We start from the raw sequence: 22257 nt of genomic DNA, 5'->3' as shown, positions 1-22257 counted from the left end.
CCTGCCTCCCTTCCTTCCTCCCTCCCTCCCTCCCTCCCTCCCTTCCTGGCATGGCTTAATAAATGCTTGCTTCCTATCTTTCCTTTATGAAATAAAAAATCCAAGTGTTATGTCATATTAAAACTCCATTATCAGGGGCGGCCAGGTAGCACAGCAAGTAAGAGCACTGGCTCCAGTGTTGAGAAGACCTGGAAATCGAATCCCGGGCTCAGACACTTAGCACCCACCCAGAAACACCTGGCCATGTAACCTTGAGCAAGTTACTTAACCCCAATTGCTTAGGGGTGGCCACGTGGCTCAGCGAGTAAGAGAACCGGCTCCAGTGTTGGGATGACCTGGATCAAATCCGGTTTCAGATACTCAGCACCACACCCAGAAATAACTGGCTGTGTAACCTTGAGCAAGTTACTTAACCCCAATTGCTTTAAAAAAAACCCCTCCATTATCATTATACCGTTTAATCTATATATTATTTCTCTTTTCTCCTTTGTAGATATTAGAAAAATCATGCACAGAAATACTGGACTTGAAACCATCAAGTGTCTGTGTGGGCCGTAAGTATCTTCAATTTTTCATTTGAATTAAAATTTAAAAAAAAATTAAAACTTATGTTGGAAATTTAAAAAACAAACTAAATTCCATTTCATAGTTTTCTTATCAGACTCAACATTTTGGATAGCTATAGTGTTTCGTAATCACAGAATTTTGGAGTTGCATAAGACAAGTCCTTGTCCAACTCAGTCCACAAAGATTTTTGCCTTTGCTTGGAGAGCTCCAATGAGGGGGAATCCTCAATTACTCTACTTTTAGGGTAGTTATGCAGCATTATGGATGGAGTACTGGGCTTGGAGTTAGGAAGACTCAATCCTGAGTTCAAATCTGGCCTAAGACACTTGCTAGCTGCGTGACCCTGGGCAAGTCACTTAACCCTGTTTCCCTCAATTTCCTCATCTGTAAAATGAGCTGGAGAAGGAAATGGCAAACATCTCCAGTATCTTTGCCAAGAAAATCCCAAATGGGGTCATGAAGAGTCACACATAACTGAACAACAAGTCAACTTTTGGAGAGCTCTGATTGTTAGGAAGTTTTTCCTGCTAATAATCTTAAGCCTTCCTCTTTGTAGCTTCTGCCCATTGTTTCAGGTTCTGCCTTCTGAAGTCAAATAGAGCAAGTTAAATCTCTGTTTCACATGATATCCTTTCAGATATGTATAGACAGATGACTTTTATGTTCCCAGAATCTTTACAGGTTAAGCATTTGCAACATCTTTAATTGTTCATATAACACAGACATGAAGCATATAACATATAACATAGACATGAAACCCATCACCAAACTAGTTGCCTTGACACTAAAGACAAAAGGATACAATAACTCCTAAATACTCATCATTTTGGTACTCACATTAAAATACACCTGTCTTATTATCTGGAAAGTTACTACTTTTGACTAATTGTGGAAATAGTTGTTCCTCACCTCAGTTTCATAGAACCTGGATAGCTCATATGGTTCAACAAATTTTTTTCATAAACTGATTTTTTATTGCACAAGAAAACAAATGCAGCTAAAATTAGAAAGAAAAATGATGAATTGGAAAAAAAATTCTGCAGCAAACTAATTTTGTAATGATTTCATTTCTATTGGTGAATACAGTTCAAAATTAATTTCAGAGCTTAATAATTATAAATGCTTGTATATATTTATTCAAACAAGAATCAAATCTCAGTCTAAGTCATTGCATATACATATTGAAACAGAAAAGACAAGTCATGAAAAACTGTTCAGTGACTTCTTTGGGCTCAATATAATATTAAAATTTTTTTGGTTTAGTTTGTAGAATAGCCATGGAAATCATAATCATTCCTAGGATGCTGTAGCCAATCAAAGCATTTCTCTTGGACCCCAAACTTCAAGACTCCCTGAATGGTTATGATTGCCATTTGGGCAGTAATTCAGGGAGGCATCCTGCAGAAGGAAAAGAAGTATGGCTTATATTTACATTCCTACTATCAGTTTAGATCCTCATCCTTCCATCATTCAGGCAAGATTATTGGGACTATCCTTCCTTTATTTTGTGAATTCTTGCATCCTTCAAATCTACCTCAAATACTTTTTAATCTTATACCATCTGTATGTAAATGGGGAGTAGCTTTCAGCATATAAGTGTTATTTTCCATTGGCTGGCTCTTCCTTCCCTCCTTTCCCCCCAGCAATATAGTCTTAGCTCTTAAGCTAATGATAATTAATGGGAAACATTTTTTTTTAAAGAGCAAGATTAGGATAAAGTAGTAAATATGTGACTTATAGGAAAAATAATTAAAACTTAGAATGAATAGTATTTAACAGCAACCATATACGTTGTATGTAAGTATTGGGGAGGTAGGAGGTACTATTAATAAGGTTATGGTCTTTAGTATTTTCCCAGGGTTAGAGAATAAATTTTGGCTTACAGTGAAATGACAGGGAAACAACAACTATAAGTTTGTTCTATCTTTAGTGTTCAGAAAGTGTAATGTATTGGTGGAAAGAAGGAAAGCATTATTTGTTTTTCCCTTTGAGCTTTACAGATAATTTGCTGTGTTATCTGATTTAATTAGATTGTCTGTTGTTCCTTATCTGTGACACTTGTAGCAATTTCACTGCATAAATCACATCCCTGGAATCATTTTCTAGTTGAAAAATATTTGCCAATAGCCACATGTATAATTCCTGAAGGAAACTTTGGCGATCAACTAGGTCATCAATCACCTTATTTTACAGATGAAGAAAGTAAAGCCTGTAGCAGTGAAGTGATGAGACTCCCTCCCCCCAACCCCCCCATAGTTAAGGAGCCAAAATTCAAACATAAATCTTTGATTATTAATCCAGTGATCTTGCCATGGTACCCATTAGAGTTAACAATTCATTTTTTTTTTTAAAGAAATTGGGGTTAAGTAACTTGCTCAAGGTTACACGGCCAGTTATTTCTGGGTGTGGTGCTAAGTATCAGAGTCCGGATTCGATCCCAGGTCATCCCAACTCTGGGGCTGGTGCTCTTACTTGCTGTGCTAACTAGCCACCCCAATTCAGTTTTTAAAAAAATATTTTACAATGTTGCTTTTATTTATTTTACTTCCTAGCATATAGAGGTTAGTATAGTAATTTTTTTTTTACACAGAGGCAGTCAGTAGAGATGGTGGAAGATCAAAAGGTAAAGGAATCATATGTCTTCCTGTGTAGGCTACTGTCTGCTACTTGACTAGAAGCTGGTGTGGTTTTGAACACTTCTCACAGGGGATCTACCTTGGTACAAAGCAGTTTTACTTGTGTGGAAACAGTCCACACTCTTGCAAATGGGCAAAGTCTTTTAGAGCTTGAGTCCTTGAAGTGTTAAGTAACTTGCTTATTGTTCCACACCCAATACATGTCTAGTAAGGACTCAAAGCCAGGCCTTTGAAACTCCTAGTCTGTCTCTCTGCCCCCTATTGCCTACTGTGTTCCTCTCTGGATCCAACCTAGGAGGAAGAATATTAGTCCTCTGAAGCAGGCATTCTTAACTTGGTGCCCATTAACTTGGTATTTTAAAATACAATCATATTTCATTATAATTAGTTTCCTATTTAATTGGACATATTTTTTTTTGTACATTTGGGCTTCACCAAATTGCCAGAGGGGTCCAAAAAAAGTAAAGGATTCTTGCTCTAAATGATTGGATGAGCTAATGTAGGTTAACAAAAATCATTGCAAACCATGAATCACTATATGAATCCCAGATGTTATTATTTCTAAGGGCACCCAGAGAAGTTTATTTCCTCTCTGGCTAATAGTTGATGCTTTGATGATTTCAGTTCAGTTCTACGAACCAGTCAACATTTGGCAAATACTTTTAAGTATTTCAAGGGTGTGTAACTTCTCTGGTGTGGGCAATAAACATTTCTGGCAGCCTCTGTAAAAGTCGGTGATTTTTCAGAGTTGCTTTAATGGTATCATTCTGGGATAATAATATATATTAATAATATAATAATAATAATAATTCTGTAATAAGCATGTTTGGGTTCGGCTTGGCTTGTGTACAAATAACAGAGGTCTAGCTGATCGTTGAACCAGTACTCACTGCCCAATTTTTAGTTTGCCAGATCTTGGATTCTTTTGTCAAGAACCCCAGGTCCCCTCTACTCCACAACTCAATTATTTTCAGGCTTTTTTTCATGGTGTCATTACTGCTTATTTCACTTGTAATCTAAGGACTTTTTTGGGACAGAAATACAACTATTTTGATATTGCTTATTATTATAGGGCAGCTAAGTGGCACAGTGGCCTGTAGTCAGTAAGATCTGAATTCAAATCCAGCCTCAGACACTTACTAGCTGTGTGACCTTAGACAAGTTACTAAACAGTTTTTGCCTCAGTTTCTTTAACTGTAAAATGGAGATAATGATAGTAAGAATTTGACAGTGTCTGGCACTTACTAGGCAGCATCATCATCATCATCATCACATGAAGACATTTAAACCTGCTTACTTGATACTTCCATGGTCTTTTGCTATTATTAAATTTAAAAAAAATATTAAAGTAAATGTTTCTTTTTATTTTTTGCTTTTTAGAGGAATTTCAAATTGTGCTGACAGGAAGAGGGTTTGTGGTGGGTAGAAGTGAAAGCAGTGCTTCGTGTACCTTTACTGTGAATGAAACATACACCGTGAGTAAGTATTCCCATCATCCCAGAATTGCTTCCATATTAGCAGAATAAAGCAGGATGAAATGGCACAAAAGGTTTCTTATTTTTTTTTTAAAAATGCTATATTGATTTCCCCCCACTCAAGAAGGGAAAGGAGATTTTTGCCATGGACTCAAATGTAGAAATTTCTGCAATTGGTGGCTGGATAAGATGATCCTTATCTTACCTTCTAATTTAAGATTCAGATATTTAAAGTTGGTTTCAAAGGACAGACATAAATAAATTCTCTTTATTATATTTGCTTTTTGGTTTCAGGTTCAGAGCTATACTTGATCCTATCCCCTGACTTTTCCAGTAAATTGCAGCTTTAATCATTAAGCCTGCTTTTCAAATGCTCAAACTTCTCTTTAGCTTAATTAGGCATTGCTTCTACCTCCTACACTCTATGGTCTCAGTAGACTGAACTTCTCTCTCTTCACCACACAGACACTCCAGCCCCACTCAATCAATAAACATTTATTAAGGGCCTACTTATTGAATGCCAGAATCTGTGCTAAGGGCCAGGATGTCAAAAAAAAAAAGCAAGAGGCAGTCCCTATCCTCAAGGAGCTCACAATCTAAAGGGGCAGAAAATATGCAAGCAAGCAAGTAGATACAAAGCAAACTATATACGGAATAAATAGGTAATAATAGAAGGAAGACACTAGAATGAACAGGCATTGAAAAAGTTTCCTGTAAAATTGGAATATTAGTTGGGACAAATAAATAAACATGTATCTATCTACACACATAAGTAGTATAAAAGGTAAAATAAATAATATAAAAGAATAAAATTATATGTGTGTGTATGATATATAATAAAGGAAGCCGGTGAAGTCATCTCCAGTTGCCGTGGCTATCTCCCATGTCTGTAGAATGCTTTCTTTCCTCTGCTTCCTAGAATTTCACTTTTCCTTTAAGATGTAGCTATAACAGCACCTGCTTTCACGAGCCCCCTTATTTCTAGTGCCCTTTCCCCCAAACTCCCTTATGTTTACCTCATATTTATTTATATTCTCTTTATATTCAATGATATATTTTTTGCCTTCATATTAGAATGCAAACACTTTGTGAGTAGGAAGTGTTTTATTCTTTGTATGTGTATTTTCAGGGTTTAGCACAGTGCTTGGACTGTAGTAGATGATTAATCTACTGGTTTTTGATGGATTGATGTTGATTTAATGTATATGCATGCATGTATATAAACACATACACACATATACATGCATGTATACATACATGTATATGTGTATATATGTATGCATGTATCACAAAACGACCTTGAACTAATTTTTTATACATGTTATTTTCATTCTTATCACCAGAAGTCATCTCTTATTTATATTTGAATTCATGACAAAATGTAAGGCATTGTTTTTAGAGAGAATTTCACGAATATCAGAGAAGGGAATCTCTAAATGCTGGAAGAATGCAACTCTTGATTTAATTTCTTGCAGTCCTTGTAAAAATAACTCAGGTATTTATGTCTGTAGGCACAGAAATACAACAGAACTTTGACATTCCTAAGTGACAGTACTTAAAAGGCCTTAGGATTACCATGCTCTCTGTTAACTTTTCTTTTTTTCAGAGAGAGAGAGACAGAGAGAGAGAGAGAGAGAGAGAGAGAGAGAGAGAGAGAGAGAGAGATGTTTCAATGACATTAAGATATTTTTTAATAAAACTTATGTGACCCTTGATTGACTTTTCTTGTGGGTCGGTGACCCTTAAAAGCATTTTTCCATATCTGGCTTCTGCTTTTGGAAGTTTATGTTCTGTGTCAGCTGGCTTAGCTTTGCTGTCTGGCACAGGTTTTTGAAAATGTCCAGACAGAATGTTTCTGTTTCTCTCTGTTGGTACTAATTGTTGGCTGATGAAAGCTCCAGAATATTAAAGTTGATGTTTATTTCATTCCTTAGCATTACAGTTTTGGTTGTAAAGAATCAGTTCTAAAGTTACATTGAATAGTTTGTTATCGAGATAAAGTAGACATAAAATATTCATGTCCTTAGGACTTAAGGAATGTTGAGAAAAGTCTTCTTTGTAGAGCATTAAACAAGTCAGCTTTAAGTGAGATTGTGAAGAGATCCATCTTTTAAGACCTCACTCAAATGTTGCTTTCTCTGGTCTACTAGACAGAAAATAATCCCTTTCTCTTTGAAACCCTTTGTAAGTCTTTTAGGCAAATAGTTCTATTTTTATTATGATGACGAATGCTTTTTTTTTTTCAGCTATGATGTAAGGACTATGTTGTAGGACCACGTTGTGAAAAGCATCAGCCTTCTCCATTTCTGTGACCTGGTCTTTCTGACCTTCCTAAGGCAGTCTGGTGATTCTCCATTCTTGGGGACTCATCATGTTGCTGAAGAACCCTGTACAGATTCCTGATTTACTTAGCCTACTTCAGCTCAGAACTCCTGAATTCAAGCTATGTAGCAGCTTTGTCTTCTCCAGTAACAGGGACTACAGATGTAGGCCACCACACTAGGCTCTGGGAGCTTTTTAAAGTAAGGGCTCATTGTCAGACCTTTGCCTTGAAATCTCAATGTGGCAGCTGTTTCAAGGATTGATTAAAGGTGGGAGAGACTTGAGGCAGGGAGGTCTATTAGGTGGCTATTGTAGGAGTAACAGTGACAAGGATGAGGGTGTGAGCTAGGGTGATGACTGTGAGTGGAGATAAGGGGGTATGCACATAATGTGTGTAAAGGAAAGAGGAAGCATGTAAGGAAGAGAGGGAGGGAGGAGAAAGGAAATAAGGGAAAAAGAAACAAAAGGGAAAGGAAGGAAGGAGAGGAGAAAGGAAATAATCTGTTATTGAGCATCTACTATGTTCCAGGCAATGTCCTAAGCACTTTACAAACATGATGTTATTTAATCCCCCCCATAACTCTGAGATGGGCTATCTCCATTTTATTATCCCTGCTTTCAGATGAAGATATTGAGACAGAGAATAATTGACTTACCTAGTGTCACTCAGCTAGTAAGTGTTTGAGAATGATTTGAACTCAGATCTTCCTGCCTCTAGGTCTAGCATTCTATTCCCTGTACTACCTAGTGACCTTTAAGAAGTGGGATCAGCAGTATTTACTAACACATTGAATATGAGAAATGGGAAAATTCATAGAGCCCTGTGATTATGAATATGGGAGAATGGTATATGGTGGTATTCTAGGTAAACATGGTGAAGGCAGGAGACTTAGGAGAATTGGTATGTTATTTATTTATTTTTTATTTTCTGAGCTTGAAGTTCTAATGGGTTATTTAGTTGAGATGTCCTATTAGCAGTTGATAATATTAATGAGGTAAGAAAATATTCAGTACTAGGACTATAAATTTATAAGCCCACCGCTTAGGTAAAGTAGTTAAAATGTTGTAAATGAATGGAAGTGTTAAGTGAGAGTATAAGGAGGAAGTAAGTGAGCTGAGGACAGCCTTTTGAGGAGGTATTAGATGGTCAGGAAGATTTTGAGAAGCCTTTGAAGGCAACAAAGGAGTGACTAGAGAGAAAGACGATAGACCAATAGAGGCCTTCTCATAAGTCATCACTGATTACTAATAGCAGTGAGTGGTCAGTCATATCAAGAATTGGAGGAAGATAAGGACTAGGGGAAAAAAGGCCTTTGCATTTTGTGATTAGGACATCAATGGTGAACATAGCTTGGTTCTACTAGAATGATAGAGGCTCAAGATCTTCAGGGACTGAAGAGAGAATGAAAAGTGAGGAAGTAAAGAAAACAGGCACATGCAGTTTAAGAAAAAAAGTTCATCTGTGAAAGGAAAGAGAGATGAGCCAGTAACTGGATCAGGTGTCAGAGAAAGTCTTTTTTAGGTTTGTGGAGACCTCAAAGGAGCCAATGAAGAGGGAATGATGAAAGATATATGAGGGAAGAGAAATTATTGATGGAGGATCATCTTGGAGGAAGTTGAAGGCGCATGGGATTAAGTGTGTGGGATTAATCTTAGTGAGAAGTACTTCATCTGTGATGAGGGAATCAGGAGAGAGTCAGCAATGATGTTGAGAAGTTCTGAAGCATGAAGGAAGGAGCGGAGAGGGATTATATTGACTTGTCACCAATCTCCTTGAATTAGGCGGCTGGGTCACCTGATCTAAGCGGGCAGGAGACAATAGAGATTTATAGGGAAGGGGAAGATAGGAGGGAAGTAAAGTTTATTGTTGGTAGAAATTTTTTTAAAATCTTAAATAAATTTTAAATTCAGTCTTTTCCCCTTAGGTCATTTATACTTTTACTTTCTATCACTATTTTCATGTCATCAGATTATATGTTTGTAGAGAACATTGGGCTACTATTTCAAAATTAAAGAGAAAAAAATACATATGAGTCATATAATTTCATTATCAGAAATTGTTTTATCTTATAAAAACAAGATAACGAATAATTACTGAACTGTTTATTGCTCATATAACATAAGATCTCTCTCTGTGTCTATCTCCCTCCTTCTCCCTCCCTCCCTCCTTCTTTGCCCCTCGTCCTCCCTCTTTTCCCCCTCCACCTTTTTTTCTGTTGTTTTCTTATTTTTTTTCTTTTCCAAAAGGACTTATTTTTTTGGAGGAAACTTGTCTACCCATATTTTGGCTGGAACATTTGTATGTTCCAACAAATTTTACCCTGTTTGCATCATACATTGCATGTTAATTCATGAGATTGTACAGTATAATTATTTATTAATTTAGCAATACCTTATTTTCTAGGTGTAAAACCAGTAAGTGTGCAGTCGAACTCTATGCTCTGTCCAGCACCTGTTCTGCATGAAGTTGGAGAGTAAGTCCTTTATGATATGTATATATATATAATATCATATATGTATAAAAATGTCTATGTCTATTTGTGTGTATACACATATGCATATGCACATATATACAAACACCCTCATATATACATATGTGTGTGTGATGTTTGGGGGGAAATTATGCCAAATGTTAAAGATGGAATTTTGGTTAAAATATTTCCTTTATTCCTCATGTAATTCCTTTGCTGTATATTTAAGCAGCTCGCTCTGAGTAAAATACTTCGATTGGCACCTCAAACACCCATTCACACTGCTTGTTAAAAATAGAAATATCTTTTTTTTTGTATGAATTATTTGGCTAATGGGGTATAAAGAGATTTTTTTTAATTTTATTTCATTTCAAGTCCATATGCATTTATAATCATAGGTCTTTTTTTTTTTTTAATTCCCAGTTTAGGTAAGTGTAAATCCGGTTCTGAAATGAGATCTTGATTTATTTTCTATAATATCTTAGAGCTATTAGGGTTAACATGGAATGTGAGCCAGAATGTGCTTACTCAGGCCAGGAATACCATGGGCCACCATGAGCCAGTCAAGTGTTGATGAAATCTATCTGGCTGTATGGTTCTAGGTACTGAGATAGGACAAGAACTCCAGTTTCAAATATGACGTGGTCATATTTGCTCTTACTGGAACAGTGGCTTTTTGTTGTTTCTTTCTTCACATAGAGAATTTAGTACTTCCTGAACTGTGAAATTCTGCATAATGAACCAATTTCATGACTTTATCATGTTATAGGAGAAACTTTAAGGGAAAACATTGAAAATATATCACTCTTTAATGATTTCATGTATTAACATTCAAGATCAAATATAAAACCACCCATTTGGCATCCAAAACCTGTAATATCCAAGCCTTCCCCTACCTTTCCTTTCCAGTTTCCTTACTCTCTCTCTCTGTCTCTCTCTGTCACTCTCTCTCTCTCTCTGTCTCTCTGTCTCTCTCTCTCTCTCTCTCTCTCTCTCTCTCACACACACACACACACACACACTCACATTCCAGTGATACCAGCCTCCTTGCCATTTCTCTCTTTAGTCTGGCTGTCCCTCATACCGGGAATACTCTCCCTCCTCATCTCTACCTTCTGGCTTCTTTCAAGTCCCAATCAAAATTCCATCTTTTACAGGAATCCTTCCCCCTCCCCTTTTAATTCTGGTCCCTTCCCTCTGTTCATTACTTCCTATTCTTCATCCAGTATGTAGCATGTTTGGATATATTTATTTGCTTGTTGTCTTCCTTGTTAGAGTTTGAGTTCATTGAGAGCAGGGACTGACTTGTCTCTTTGTATTCCTAGTGTTTTAGTATAGTGCCGGGCACATAGTAGGAATGTTTATTGACTTACTGACTGACTGTACAGTTTCTTCAGAGATGGGAAAAGTAAAAAAGGGTATCCATTGTAGAAATATGAATTAGATATGTAGCAAGCCTATTCCCAAACAGGAAAAAAAAATGACTTCAAAGCTTAAAGCATTCATCATGTATATGAATGGTTATCTTATCAGTACTAGCACAGTCAATTGGGAAGACTAATATTCAAGTCTGGTTAGGACATAAATAGTTTTGGAAACATCATTAGTCATTTTACATTTCATTTCCATTGGAAAGCCAAAAGTGGGAAAGATTTCCATTGGACATTTTTGAGGTTGCTTCCTCGTTGGACACAAGCCTCCATCTGCTGTTGTTCCAATCATGATGATTGAACAGCCTGATGGGGTTATGTCCCCCTTTCTGTCCACCATGGCCATTTGGGCAGGGGACATCCCTGACTCTGACTTGCTCATGAGAGATACTATCACTATACTGCAAACCTCTAGGACTTTCAAGTTCTTACCAGGCCCTGTTCCAATGGAAAGAAGACAAGAGGAGGCAGCCGTTAACCGGGCACAGGCTTGCTTAAGCAGGATATGTGCTCATAGCTTGTGGCTGAGTGGCCAGGAAGGGCATCCTCCATTTGACCTTCTGGAAACCTCGGAGTCATCCTGATTTATTGAAGTTCGAAGGAAGAGTAACAGCCAGGAGATAAGTTCCCTCTTTAGCACACTCACAGAATACTGTCAGTAGGCAGTCATGTAGACTCAACCCAGCCATGAGTCACACCTTTCAACAACCCTTCCTTTTCTTAGGGTATTTCCTGTTCTAAATAAAAAACTGGTTTGGGGGGAGGGAGATTTGTGATGAAGTGCATGAAATAATGGTTCAGCTTGCTATTTTTATTTGTATTTGCCTCAAATAATCCTTAATCACTCTACTTCTGCTCACTTCATTAGGTTAGAGGTACGTTTGGGAGGTTCAGGAAGGGATGGCCAGAGCCAGGGTGAGATGCAAATAGGAGAGGAGTTGGGTTAGGGTAGTACTGAAGGAGTGAGTCATTGTTTGGAGTAGTGGTAGCTTTGGATGATGGTGATTAGGGACGCATGGGATGTCTAACATCTGGTATACATTAATTTTTAGAAAGCTTTTATGCTGAATTTATGGGTATCTTGTATGTATATGTGTATTATAGTTTCAATAAATATTAATTTTGTGAAAAAAATATTTCTCACTGAGTAGGAAATCACTGTGGGGATTCTTCTGCAAATAAAGCAATTTAAATTACTTTGGGAGGCCCTTTTAGTTTCTTATCTGAGTAATGTTTGAGACCTTAAGTAAATTTCTACATCCCATAGGACAGGTTTCAGCCAACTAAATAGCTCCTTTAATAAGAGTAGTGACCCTGAGCCCCAAACAAAAATTCATAAAAGAAAATATTCTCATAATATTAGTTTAAACCTTAATGTAGATAAGTCAATATTTCAAATATATATACATGTATACACACATTTATACATACAAGCACATATTTAGTAAATAACAGTGGGGAGTAAGAAAAGGATGCTATGTACTCTTCCTAAAAATTCTGATTCTTAAAAAAATAAATAATAACTATAACTTGAGCCTTTGTTACATTTGACTAGTTGTTACAAAAAAAACTATAACAAAACTTTAAAACTTTTCATAATTCATCATATTGATGGCCAAATTCAAAAGCTCTTATTAGAAGTGTTATATTCTAATGTGAATTTTTAAAATAAAGTTAAAAAATAAAGTGATCCTAATGAAATGAATTACCAGGAAAAATAAGTACCCTGAACATTTGCTTATTTAGGAACCATACTAGGTAGAGCTTAGAATGTAGTTAACTATACTTTTTACAATTTATACTTTACTCTTGCAAAGGAGAAAAAGAATATTCGAAGTAACATATATACATATAATGCATATGTGTATTTACATATACTTGTGTATGCATATATGTATGCATGTGTATATATGTATACATATGTACACACAAGGTGCTCACACATGCATGCACAAATGCATACATATTCAAACATACACTTTGTAAGGCAGCTAGGTAGTGCAATGGATAGAACTCCAGACCTGGAGTCAAGAAAACCTATCTTCAGAACCGACCTCTGACACTTAACTAGTTGTATGACCCTGGGCAAGTCACTTAAACTTCTTTGCTTCAGTTCCTTCCATAAAATAAACTCAAGAAGGAAATGGCAATTTCCTTCAGTATCTTTGCCAACATAATCCCAAATAAGGTCATGAAGAGTCAGACATGTCTGAAATGACTGATCAACAACAAAAACATTTTCTATGTACAAACACACACATATGACATTGTATTTGAAAGCTGTTGGGGTTGGCTAATTTTTCTGTATGGTGTTTTCAGAGAGCTAGCATGATTTCAAACTCAGAGTCTAAAATGATTTAATATCCATCCTGTTTTATTCAAATATGTTTTCATATGTATCATTTCAGCAACGATTAAGTAGCTCCCTCAGTAAAGATCATGGTACTACGTTGTGATTGAAAGCCACAACGTGATTAAAAAGCAACGTTTTTTCCCTAGAGTAACTCAGGATCTGAAGGAAAGAAGGTCAGACTTAATGAAAAGACATAAAAGCACTCAGGACCTAAACATCTGGCCAAATATATAACTGGCTCTAATTACACGATTATGTATGTGATTATGGAGTAACTGAATGCCGAGGAAGCTTCAAGTTCTCTATTGTTCTGAGTCATCAAGTTTCCATCAACTTTGACTCTCTAGTCTACAGGGTATTATGAATTTGCCTTGTTCTTGAGTTTCTGCCCACTCATCTGCCATTACCTTTATGAACCCAATGTAGAGCAGTGAGCTCTAATTCACCACTCAGCATACTCAGAGTGGTGGCCTACACAGATGCAAATTAACATATTTTCATATTGTATATAGTTGCTTTTAACCTCAGCCTTGAATCAATCAATAAATAAACGGTACAAAATAATGAGGAAAATGCATCAAAATTCTCTCAAATAAACACAAGTCCAATACACCCCTAGACTCTGGAACTTTCACTTTATCTCAAATAGTATTTTGAGCCCTGGTGCTATGAACCTAGGTCTACTAAGGAAACACACACACACACACACACACACACACACACACACACACACAAAACTTTCATAGGATATTTGACTTATAATTCTAATAGTATCAATTATCTTGGAAACTATGGGCTTGCTATTTTGACCTACCCCAAGGTATGAATTTGATGAAAACTGACACTTAGGGTGCCCCTAAGACCTTTTGGTTTTAACTAACCCTTTATGAATTAGAATTAATAGTCATTGGTTGGCTGCAGCAAGTAAATGCCCGCCACCACTGCCACTGACAAGTCTCTTTCTCCAAACGCTAGTGTTGGATTCACTTTTGGTTTGTATACTTCTCCTTTAACTCCTGGACCAAAGCCCCTTTCACTGAATGTAGCGCAAAAAGATGTAGAAAATACCTTTCTTTCTAGTAGCCTGTAATCCTTAGAGTATTTTCTTATGTGGTTTTTCATTGCGCCTTCTAGCACACATTCCCTGTTGATTCCAAGCCTTTCCTCTGCTTTCTTTCTCTAATTAGGAAAGAAGAAAGGATGTGGGGATTTTGAATACACACAGTATTAAAAGTTTCTCATTCTGAATTCATTGATTTATTGGTTCATCTCTGTTAAGGTACAACTTGATAAAAGCTTAGATCCACTAAATATGAAGATTTTCTACATATTCCTCCACTGAAATCCAATTCTGGTGCCTCAGTGGCAGCAGTTTGGGTCATTATTGAAATATATAAACTTGATGAACAGGTCTGAATCCATTCATTTTTCTTTTATCTCCAAATTAATTTTAAGCAGCTCATTTGGGCTCCATTTTCATTAGAAAACTATACACAAATTTCCTTTTTTCCTACTTCCTTGAAACCTTAATCCTTTGGACTATTTAATAACACTTTTTTATCAAGAAGGCTTATCTGATTTCTACCTGTCCCTTCCTGCTCCAAGATGATAGGGCACTCACTTTCTCTCCTCTTATTATATTTGTATGTGTTGTTTTGCCCAATAAAATGTAAGGTCTTTGAGAGCAGGGACTGTTTCATTTTTGTCTATAAACTCCCAGACACAGTGTTTGGCATATAATAAACATTTAATAAATGTTTGTTTGGTTTACTGAATAATTAGAGGCAGTGTGGTGAGCACAGAAATTGTTTTCTGAGCATGGTAAAATCCCATTATTTTTTAGTCCTTACTTTTACTTTCATTATACCACATTTAAATAGCACATATATATTCCATAGCATATTTACTTAAATAGCCTAATTTCCTAAAAATAAAATAAAATAATTGCAAAGTTCTTTGAGGTACTACAGACTTCAATAGATTTTATCTGTTGACCACTCTGAATTGAATAGAATTCTTGAGTATCACTTCATCCTGATTTTATACTTTGAACATATATGAAGTACATGGTGATACAGTCCAACTTTCTACACTGGTGCTTAGACAGCAAAATTAGTTTTTACCCCCATGGATGCTGAGAAAATATTTGTGAGGTCTAGTTGATCCACATATTTGATTGTTGGTGGATATTTAAGTAATTCCAGTTGTCTTTGGTACACTGAGTTTTTTTATTCATCTCAAGTATCTTGCAACAATAACAGCTTTTCATTTCAAAGCTATCAGGAGTGGCATCATTTTATGACAATTTTTTTATAAGCACTATTTCTTATTCTATTTTTCTAGTGAAAACATGTATATTTATTTTCAGATTTACTTCATGCTGTCTATGGGCAGCTAGGTGATACATCAGATAGAATGCTGGACCTGGAGTTAGGAAGACTCATCTTCATAGTTGAAGTCTGGCCTCAGACACTTATTAGCTGTGTGACCCTGGTCAAGTCACTTAATCCTATTTATCTGTATTCCTTATCTGTAAAGTGAGTGGAAGAAAGAAATGACAAACCACTCCAGTATGTCTGCCAAGAAAACCCCAAATGCGGTCATGGAGAATCAAACTCAAATGAAAAAATGACTTAACAACAGCAATCATTCTAATTATATGGCTATGGCTAAAGTATATAAGATCCTGAATATCATGTGCACCCCCCAAAATGGAGTCATCTTAGAAGACAGGTAGAATCAGATCATAGATTTTAGAGTTCGAAAGAACCTATTTTGGAAATTATTTAGTACAAACTTCTCATTTTAAATTTGAGTACATAGTGAGCTAAGATGCTTGACTCCTTGCCATGAAAAAAGCCCACCAATAAGCCATATTGCATCAGCTGAATATTTTAATATCAACTGAATTGCCATACTTACATAAACATGACCATTAGCACTTTTGTTCTGACTTTCATGCTTTTATTGTGATGTCATTGGAAACTGGAAATAACAAAAATTAAGAGCATGAATGACATATATAAGTATGAATACTAGATAAAGTATGTAGCAGATGTTGCATCCAAACCTCCAGGTTAGATCTTTAAAATCAGATAGACTTCAGGCACATAGAAATAGTCTCTTGGGGGTTATAAAGATATTTGGTAATGGAGGAAGGCTGTCTCCATTTTTCATCAGTGTAAACAGGGGATTGATTACTTTGTTGGTGCTTTCCTTGGCATTTGGTTTGACTTTGAGGGCTATGTCTAGGGGACTCAGTTGTACAACATTGCTTAGCTGGAGAGTCCCCAGAGGAAGACAGCCAGGACAGTGAAGTACCTTAAGTTCAAGTCAGGATTAATTGGAGAATCTAGGAATGGTTAGCTTGGAGCAGAAAAGGCCAAAAGCACAATACAATAGCTCTCTCTAAGTATTTAAATGACTATAATTTGGAAGAAGGACTATCTCTAGAGGGTAGAATCAGAAGCAATGAGTGTAGGTTGAAGAAAGACCAATTTAAGCTTTAGGTCATCATAAAAATAAAAACAAATCAACCAAACAACCAAAAAAAAACAAAACCCAACCATATTAACAGTTAGAGCAGATGAAAAGTGAAATGCACTGCTTTGAGAATTGGTATGTTACCCCTCCTTGGGGGTCTTCAAGCAGATGCTAGATGACCAGATGTGGCTTGGAAGGGATATCTACTTAGGTCCCCTTAAACCCTCAGTTTCTAGAAAGATTCTAATTCTTAGTAAAGATGTGCATAGCAGTTCATTGTATTAAAATGTCCATATCTATGTCTTTATCAGTCTATCAGTAAGCCTTTATGAAGTACCTACTATAATCCAGTCTCTGTGCTGAGTACTGAGTTAGAAGTCAATCAGGTCATATTCTAAAGATAGATACATTCTCTCAGAGGAAACATCAATCCAGGACAGATAAATTCCTTCCCATCAATAAAGAGCTCAGCCTTGTTCCTAGATCTGGGTTCATGCAGTCACACTACATTTGTATCCTGATGAAACCTGACCTTTAAAGGGAAGGAAGGACTGCTGAAGAGATAATGCACTTTCATCTCTGACCTGTACTGTCTGTACAACTCAGATCTAGAGATCCTGGCTTGCCAAGGCAGAGCTTGGGTTTTCTTAGTTCTTTCTTCTGTAGTGTCTTTTTGCTGATGGCCATCCTCTTATCCCAGAAGCTTTTGTAGTGATTACCTCCTGATGGACAATCAGTCCCAGATGTAGGCACTGCCAGTCTCTTTATCACAGGAGATACCTACCAAGGTTAGAAACATTCATCTTAGGATCACTTCTCAGTCACCAGTGCTCAGAAAAAGAAACACCACATATAAGAGTCAGTCATTTAAGTCAGGTAGCATTTGTTAAATGCTTACTATGTGCCCAGAATGAGAATATAAATGTAAGAAGACAGCAACTGCCCTCAAGGAGCTTACATTGGAATAGGGGAAGACACTACATAAGATAACTGAAAAAATGTAGAGGGGATAAAGGTATCCAATGTGGGGACATGTGAAGAAATCTTATGGAGATGGGTCAGAAGTATAACCTGGAAAGTAATGACATGGTTAGTTTGAACCCTCTCCTTAAAATCAGGGTTCTAGCAGGGAACAGTCAGGAATTTGAGCTTCAGAATCCAGCTTGTCCAGGCAAGCATATGTGCTTACTACCATGTGCCTACATTCATCCTTGCTGCTGGGAGATGGGCTGCTGGAAACTGATGGGGTAGGAAGAGAATGATGCTTTTATGGCTAGACTCTATCTGAGGGAAATGCTGCTTAATTCCTAAGCTTTAGACGTAGGGGGAAAAAGAGTAGAGTAACTTAAAGGAATGTGTGGCTCAGTGGTCAGTTCTTTTTGGTGCAATGGGCCCCTTCCCCCTCAACTGGAGCCTCATTGAATTCTGAAAACCAGAATAATGGTTTGTGAGATGATGGGAGGCAGTGGAAAGAATGTTGAATTTGGAGACCTATTGAAAGGACTTTAGGCACATCTCTTAATCTCTCTGGTCCTCAGTTTTTGTATTTGTAAAATGAGCAAGTTAGACTGACTATAGCAGCAAACACCCCAGCATCCCCAGGATGGCTGCTAGCACAGCTTCTTAGATCTGGTTTTCTAAAGGAAAGTGACTCAAAATGGGTTCACAATCTTACTTTATTCAAACATACATCATTTACCCAGTTCAGCAGGAAAAGTCAGCACCCTGAACTTCAGAGAATACATATAGAAGTTACAAGCAGACAACAAATACAGACAGAGAAACAGATCCACAGACAGGGCTTCCAGCTGTCTGACCATTACATCCACACCTAGTCAGTTACCAGAGAGGGAAGCACCAACATCTGGGTTTTCAAAGCCGGGGGCTCTTAACAGCTGCCCACAGTCTCATCTGGCTAAATCACACTCTTCCCAAAGTGAGCCCCAAAGTGAAACCTCACATCAGGGTATATATAGCTTTCTCCCAGCTCAGAGAATGTCACAGCCCTCTTGACCCACTGCCCAATCACAAAGCAACAAGGTATGGGCATTCCTGAAAAACAAACCTCCCCCAACAGGCTCCAGGTGACCACATTCAGCCTATTAGGGGCAGAGTACATTTTCAAATCAGGGAAGGTTCTCAGATTGACTTAAGCACTATCAAAGGGCAGGGAATGCCTTCAGATTCCTATTACACTGACCTATATTAGTTGTCTCTGGAAGGACCCTTCCAGCCTCTGATCTAGTTTCCTATCTATGATAAGAAAGTGAGGGGTGGCTAGGTAGCACAGTGAATAGAGCACCAGCCTTGGAGTCAGGAGGACCTGAGTTCAAATCTGGCCTCAAACGCTTAACACTTACTAGCCATGTGACCTTGGGCAAGTCACTTAACCCCAATTGCCCTACCTTCCCCTTTCAAAAAAAAAAGAAAGTATAAAGAATTTGGAGTCAGAAGACTTGGATTCAGACTGTGCTTCCTCTCTTTTCTCTCTGTGTGACTATAGAGAGATCTTTTAATTTCTCTGAGCCTCTGTTTCTTTATTAAAAGAGGGAGTAGGATTGCATGATTTCCAAGGTCCTTTCAAGCTCTTAAATCTATGATTCCCTAATCCTCTCTTGACAAAAAGATCATATGAAACAGAATGAATGATTATTTTAAAAGGTTTTTTCCCCCTAATCTTTCACTTGTTATCTCAGAAAAAATATTAGGAATAAGACGTGCCAGTGTGAATTGAATCTTTTGTTTGTAGGTAATTTGAAGGACCCCACTGAGTCAAAGCACTTAGCAAATGAAATTTCTATGTTTGTATGTGTTTAATGTGATGTTTCTAAATAACATGTTTGTTTTGACTTTTTAAATTAGTTCCTTGCATGGGGACATTATTTTTCCCAACTAACACTTGTTTTAACTAATCAAGTTTCATCATTTGCAGTGAATTTATATTCTTTAGTGGTTTTTTTGTGTAGATGACAAGATCTCTTATGAGATTTGATTAAAGTCAATGAAACTATACCAGTTTATATTTGTAAGGTGATGGCTATTTAACGTCTGCTTAATTAGCTTTTGGCCAAGGATTCCAGCCCATTAAGTAGCTAGTTAGTATATGTTTCACATAAACACATCTGGCTCAACATTCAATGAAAGTTTTTCTTCTGTGAGGGTAACAGATGTGGTGATCATTCCTCCTTTCACTTAAATAATTAGCAGCACTCTAGTGAAATAACCCTAGACAGTCTGCTACAAAGCCAGCTGCATGGTCTCAGAACTGTCTCTGTGGACATATGCCTCTTATTCCATCAGTCTGGTCCATTGATGGCACTCCCTCCTTTGTGATGTTTCCTCAGTTGGATTTAGTTCCATCATATAATCCTCTAAATTAACTTTGGAGTCTTGTGTTTCATCTAAATACAGGCTTGATATGAAGAGGGTAGAAAAGGACCATGCGGGGGTGGCTAGGTGGCACAGTGAGTAAAAGTGCTGGCCCCGGAGTCAGGAGGACCTGAGTTCAGTTCCAGCCTCAGACACTTAACACCCCCCCCACATACACACACACACACACAAATAAAAAAAATAAAATAACAAAAACCAGCCGTGTAACCTTGGGCAAGTTACTTAACCTCAATTGCCCTCCAAAAAGGCAGAAAAAAAGGGGGCCATAGGGAGTATGCATTTTTAGCAGGTTACTACCCCAGGTGTGAGGGCTGACTGAGCCCTTTTCAGGGATGCTTATCCCTGAAAGGGTGTCTACCTAGCACTCAACACTCACCCATGGCTTCAAGAAATTATAGCATATATAGTGGCCACACTCTGGCAAAAACCATCTTGGCAGAAAAGCTAAATCCGGTTAAGGGTAACCAAGAAGCTTTAAACCCATCAGTGAGTTATGGGGATGTCTACTCCAAGCATGCGAAGACTTACCCTGGCAGAACAGGCAGATGAAAATGATTGTTCCAATGGCCATGAAGACAGCCAAAGCAGAAGCTGTGGATCCATTAAAGTATGGTCAGATATCGAAGTCAAGGTTATCCACTGCATCTTGGGCCATTATCAGTATTTTTGACTTTAGTCTTACTAATGGATTTGGATTACTCTGGAAGAGAGAGTTAGGTTGATGACATTGCACAACTCTGCCTCCCTTAAAAATAAATTCTGTTATGGACATACCTGGAAGAAATCTAACTTGAACTTTCCAAAAGTCTGTTGGTGATATGGCACTTAAGCCCAGGAGAGAGATTAAGTCTATGGCTATATCTACATAGAGAAGATAAAAGAATCCGATTGAAGTTGCTAAGATCTCCAAGTTAAATAACACGGAGGGAAAAGAGAAGACCCAAACAAAGACCTTAGAGACAAACTACTATTAGTGGGTGTGGCTGGGATGAAGATTTAGAAAAGAATTGTTAGAAGGAGTAGTCAGGTTTATAGGAGAACTAGAAGAGAGCATTGTCATGAAAATCTAGAGAGGAGAAACTATCCTGGAAGAGACGGTGGTTAACAGGGTCAGATGCTGCAGAAAGGTCTAGACAGATGAAAATTGAGAAAAAAGTCCATTTTGGTAATTAAGAAATCATTCATAAGAGAAGTTTCAGTTGGATGATTATATCAGAAGCCAGATTGTAAAGGGTATTTAGAAGAGAGGGTGATCTCCAGTGTCAAATGTTGAAGATATGCCAGAAATATGTGGGTTGAGAAAAAAAGTCATTTGATATGGAAATTAAGACATCACTGGCAACTTTGGAGATAGTAGTTTCAGTTGAATGATGAGACTGGAAGACAAGCTGAAGAAATAAAGAGTGAGAGGAGAGGAAGTGCTGGTACCCATTCAGTCAAGTAATAAATATTTATTAAATGCCTACTATGTTCCAGACTAAGCATTGGGGTTAGAAAAAAAAATGCAAGAGATAATTCTTGCCCTCAAGGAGATCAAAATCTAATGGGGGAGAGACAAACAAACAAGCTACATAAAAGACAGATAGGAAATAACTAAAATAGGAAAGACACTAGAATTACAAGAGGCTAGGAAAGGCTTCCTGTAGAAGGTAGGATTTTAGCTGAGACTTAAAGGAGACAGGGAAACTAGCAAACAGAGATGAGGAAGGAGAACATTCCAAGCACAGGGGACAGCCAGAGAAAATGCCAAGTGCAGATGAAGTGTCTTGTTCCAGTAACAGCAAAGGAGGCCAGTATCACTGGATTGAAGATTATGTCATGAGGAAGAAGACATATGGAAATTGGAAAGGTGGGGTGGGGAGGGGCTTTGAATGCCAGAACTTTGTATTTCTTCCTAGAAGCAATAACGAGCCATTGGAGTTTATTGAGTAGGGGAGTGATATGTTTGGACCTACGCTTTAGGAAAATCACTTATGTGGCTCAATGGAGGATGGATTTGAGTAGGAAGAGATGAGATAGACTGACCCATAAGCATGGTATTACAGTAGTCCAAATGTGTTCCTTTTGGCCCTTGGACTTCTACAGATGACTGGGAGTTTTATCTAAGTATGTGTAATTCAACAGAGTCCT

The 22257-nt window shown here is 37.4% G+C and overlaps 1 protein-coding gene across 1 annotated transcript in view; it reads left to right on the top strand.

Moving 5' to 3' along the window:
* The window catches only part of ANTXR2 (ANTXR cell adhesion molecule 2), a 221136-nt gene that overhangs the window by 55810 nt on the left and 143069 nt on the right, over nt 1–22257 (top strand). The window contains exons 8-10 of the mRNA XM_069092887.1: nt 494–554; nt 4584–4682; nt 9405–9474. Of these exons, the coding sequence (XP_068948988.1) occupies nt 494–554; nt 4584–4682; nt 9405–9474 (230 nt within the window). The remainder of the gene's footprint in view (nt 1–493; nt 555–4583; nt 4683–9404; nt 9475–22257) is intronic.

The sequence above is a fragment of the Petaurus breviceps genome, unplaced genomic scaffold (genome assembly GCF_028583685.1).
Source record: "Petaurus breviceps papuanus isolate PSGF00001 unplaced genomic scaffold, PetGlider_PUasm1.0 126, whole genome shotgun sequence".
Classification (NCBI taxonomy): domain Eukaryota; kingdom Metazoa; phylum Chordata; class Mammalia; order Diprotodontia; family Petauridae; genus Petaurus; species Petaurus breviceps.
This window is presented reverse-complemented; position numbering and strand designations above follow the sequence as displayed.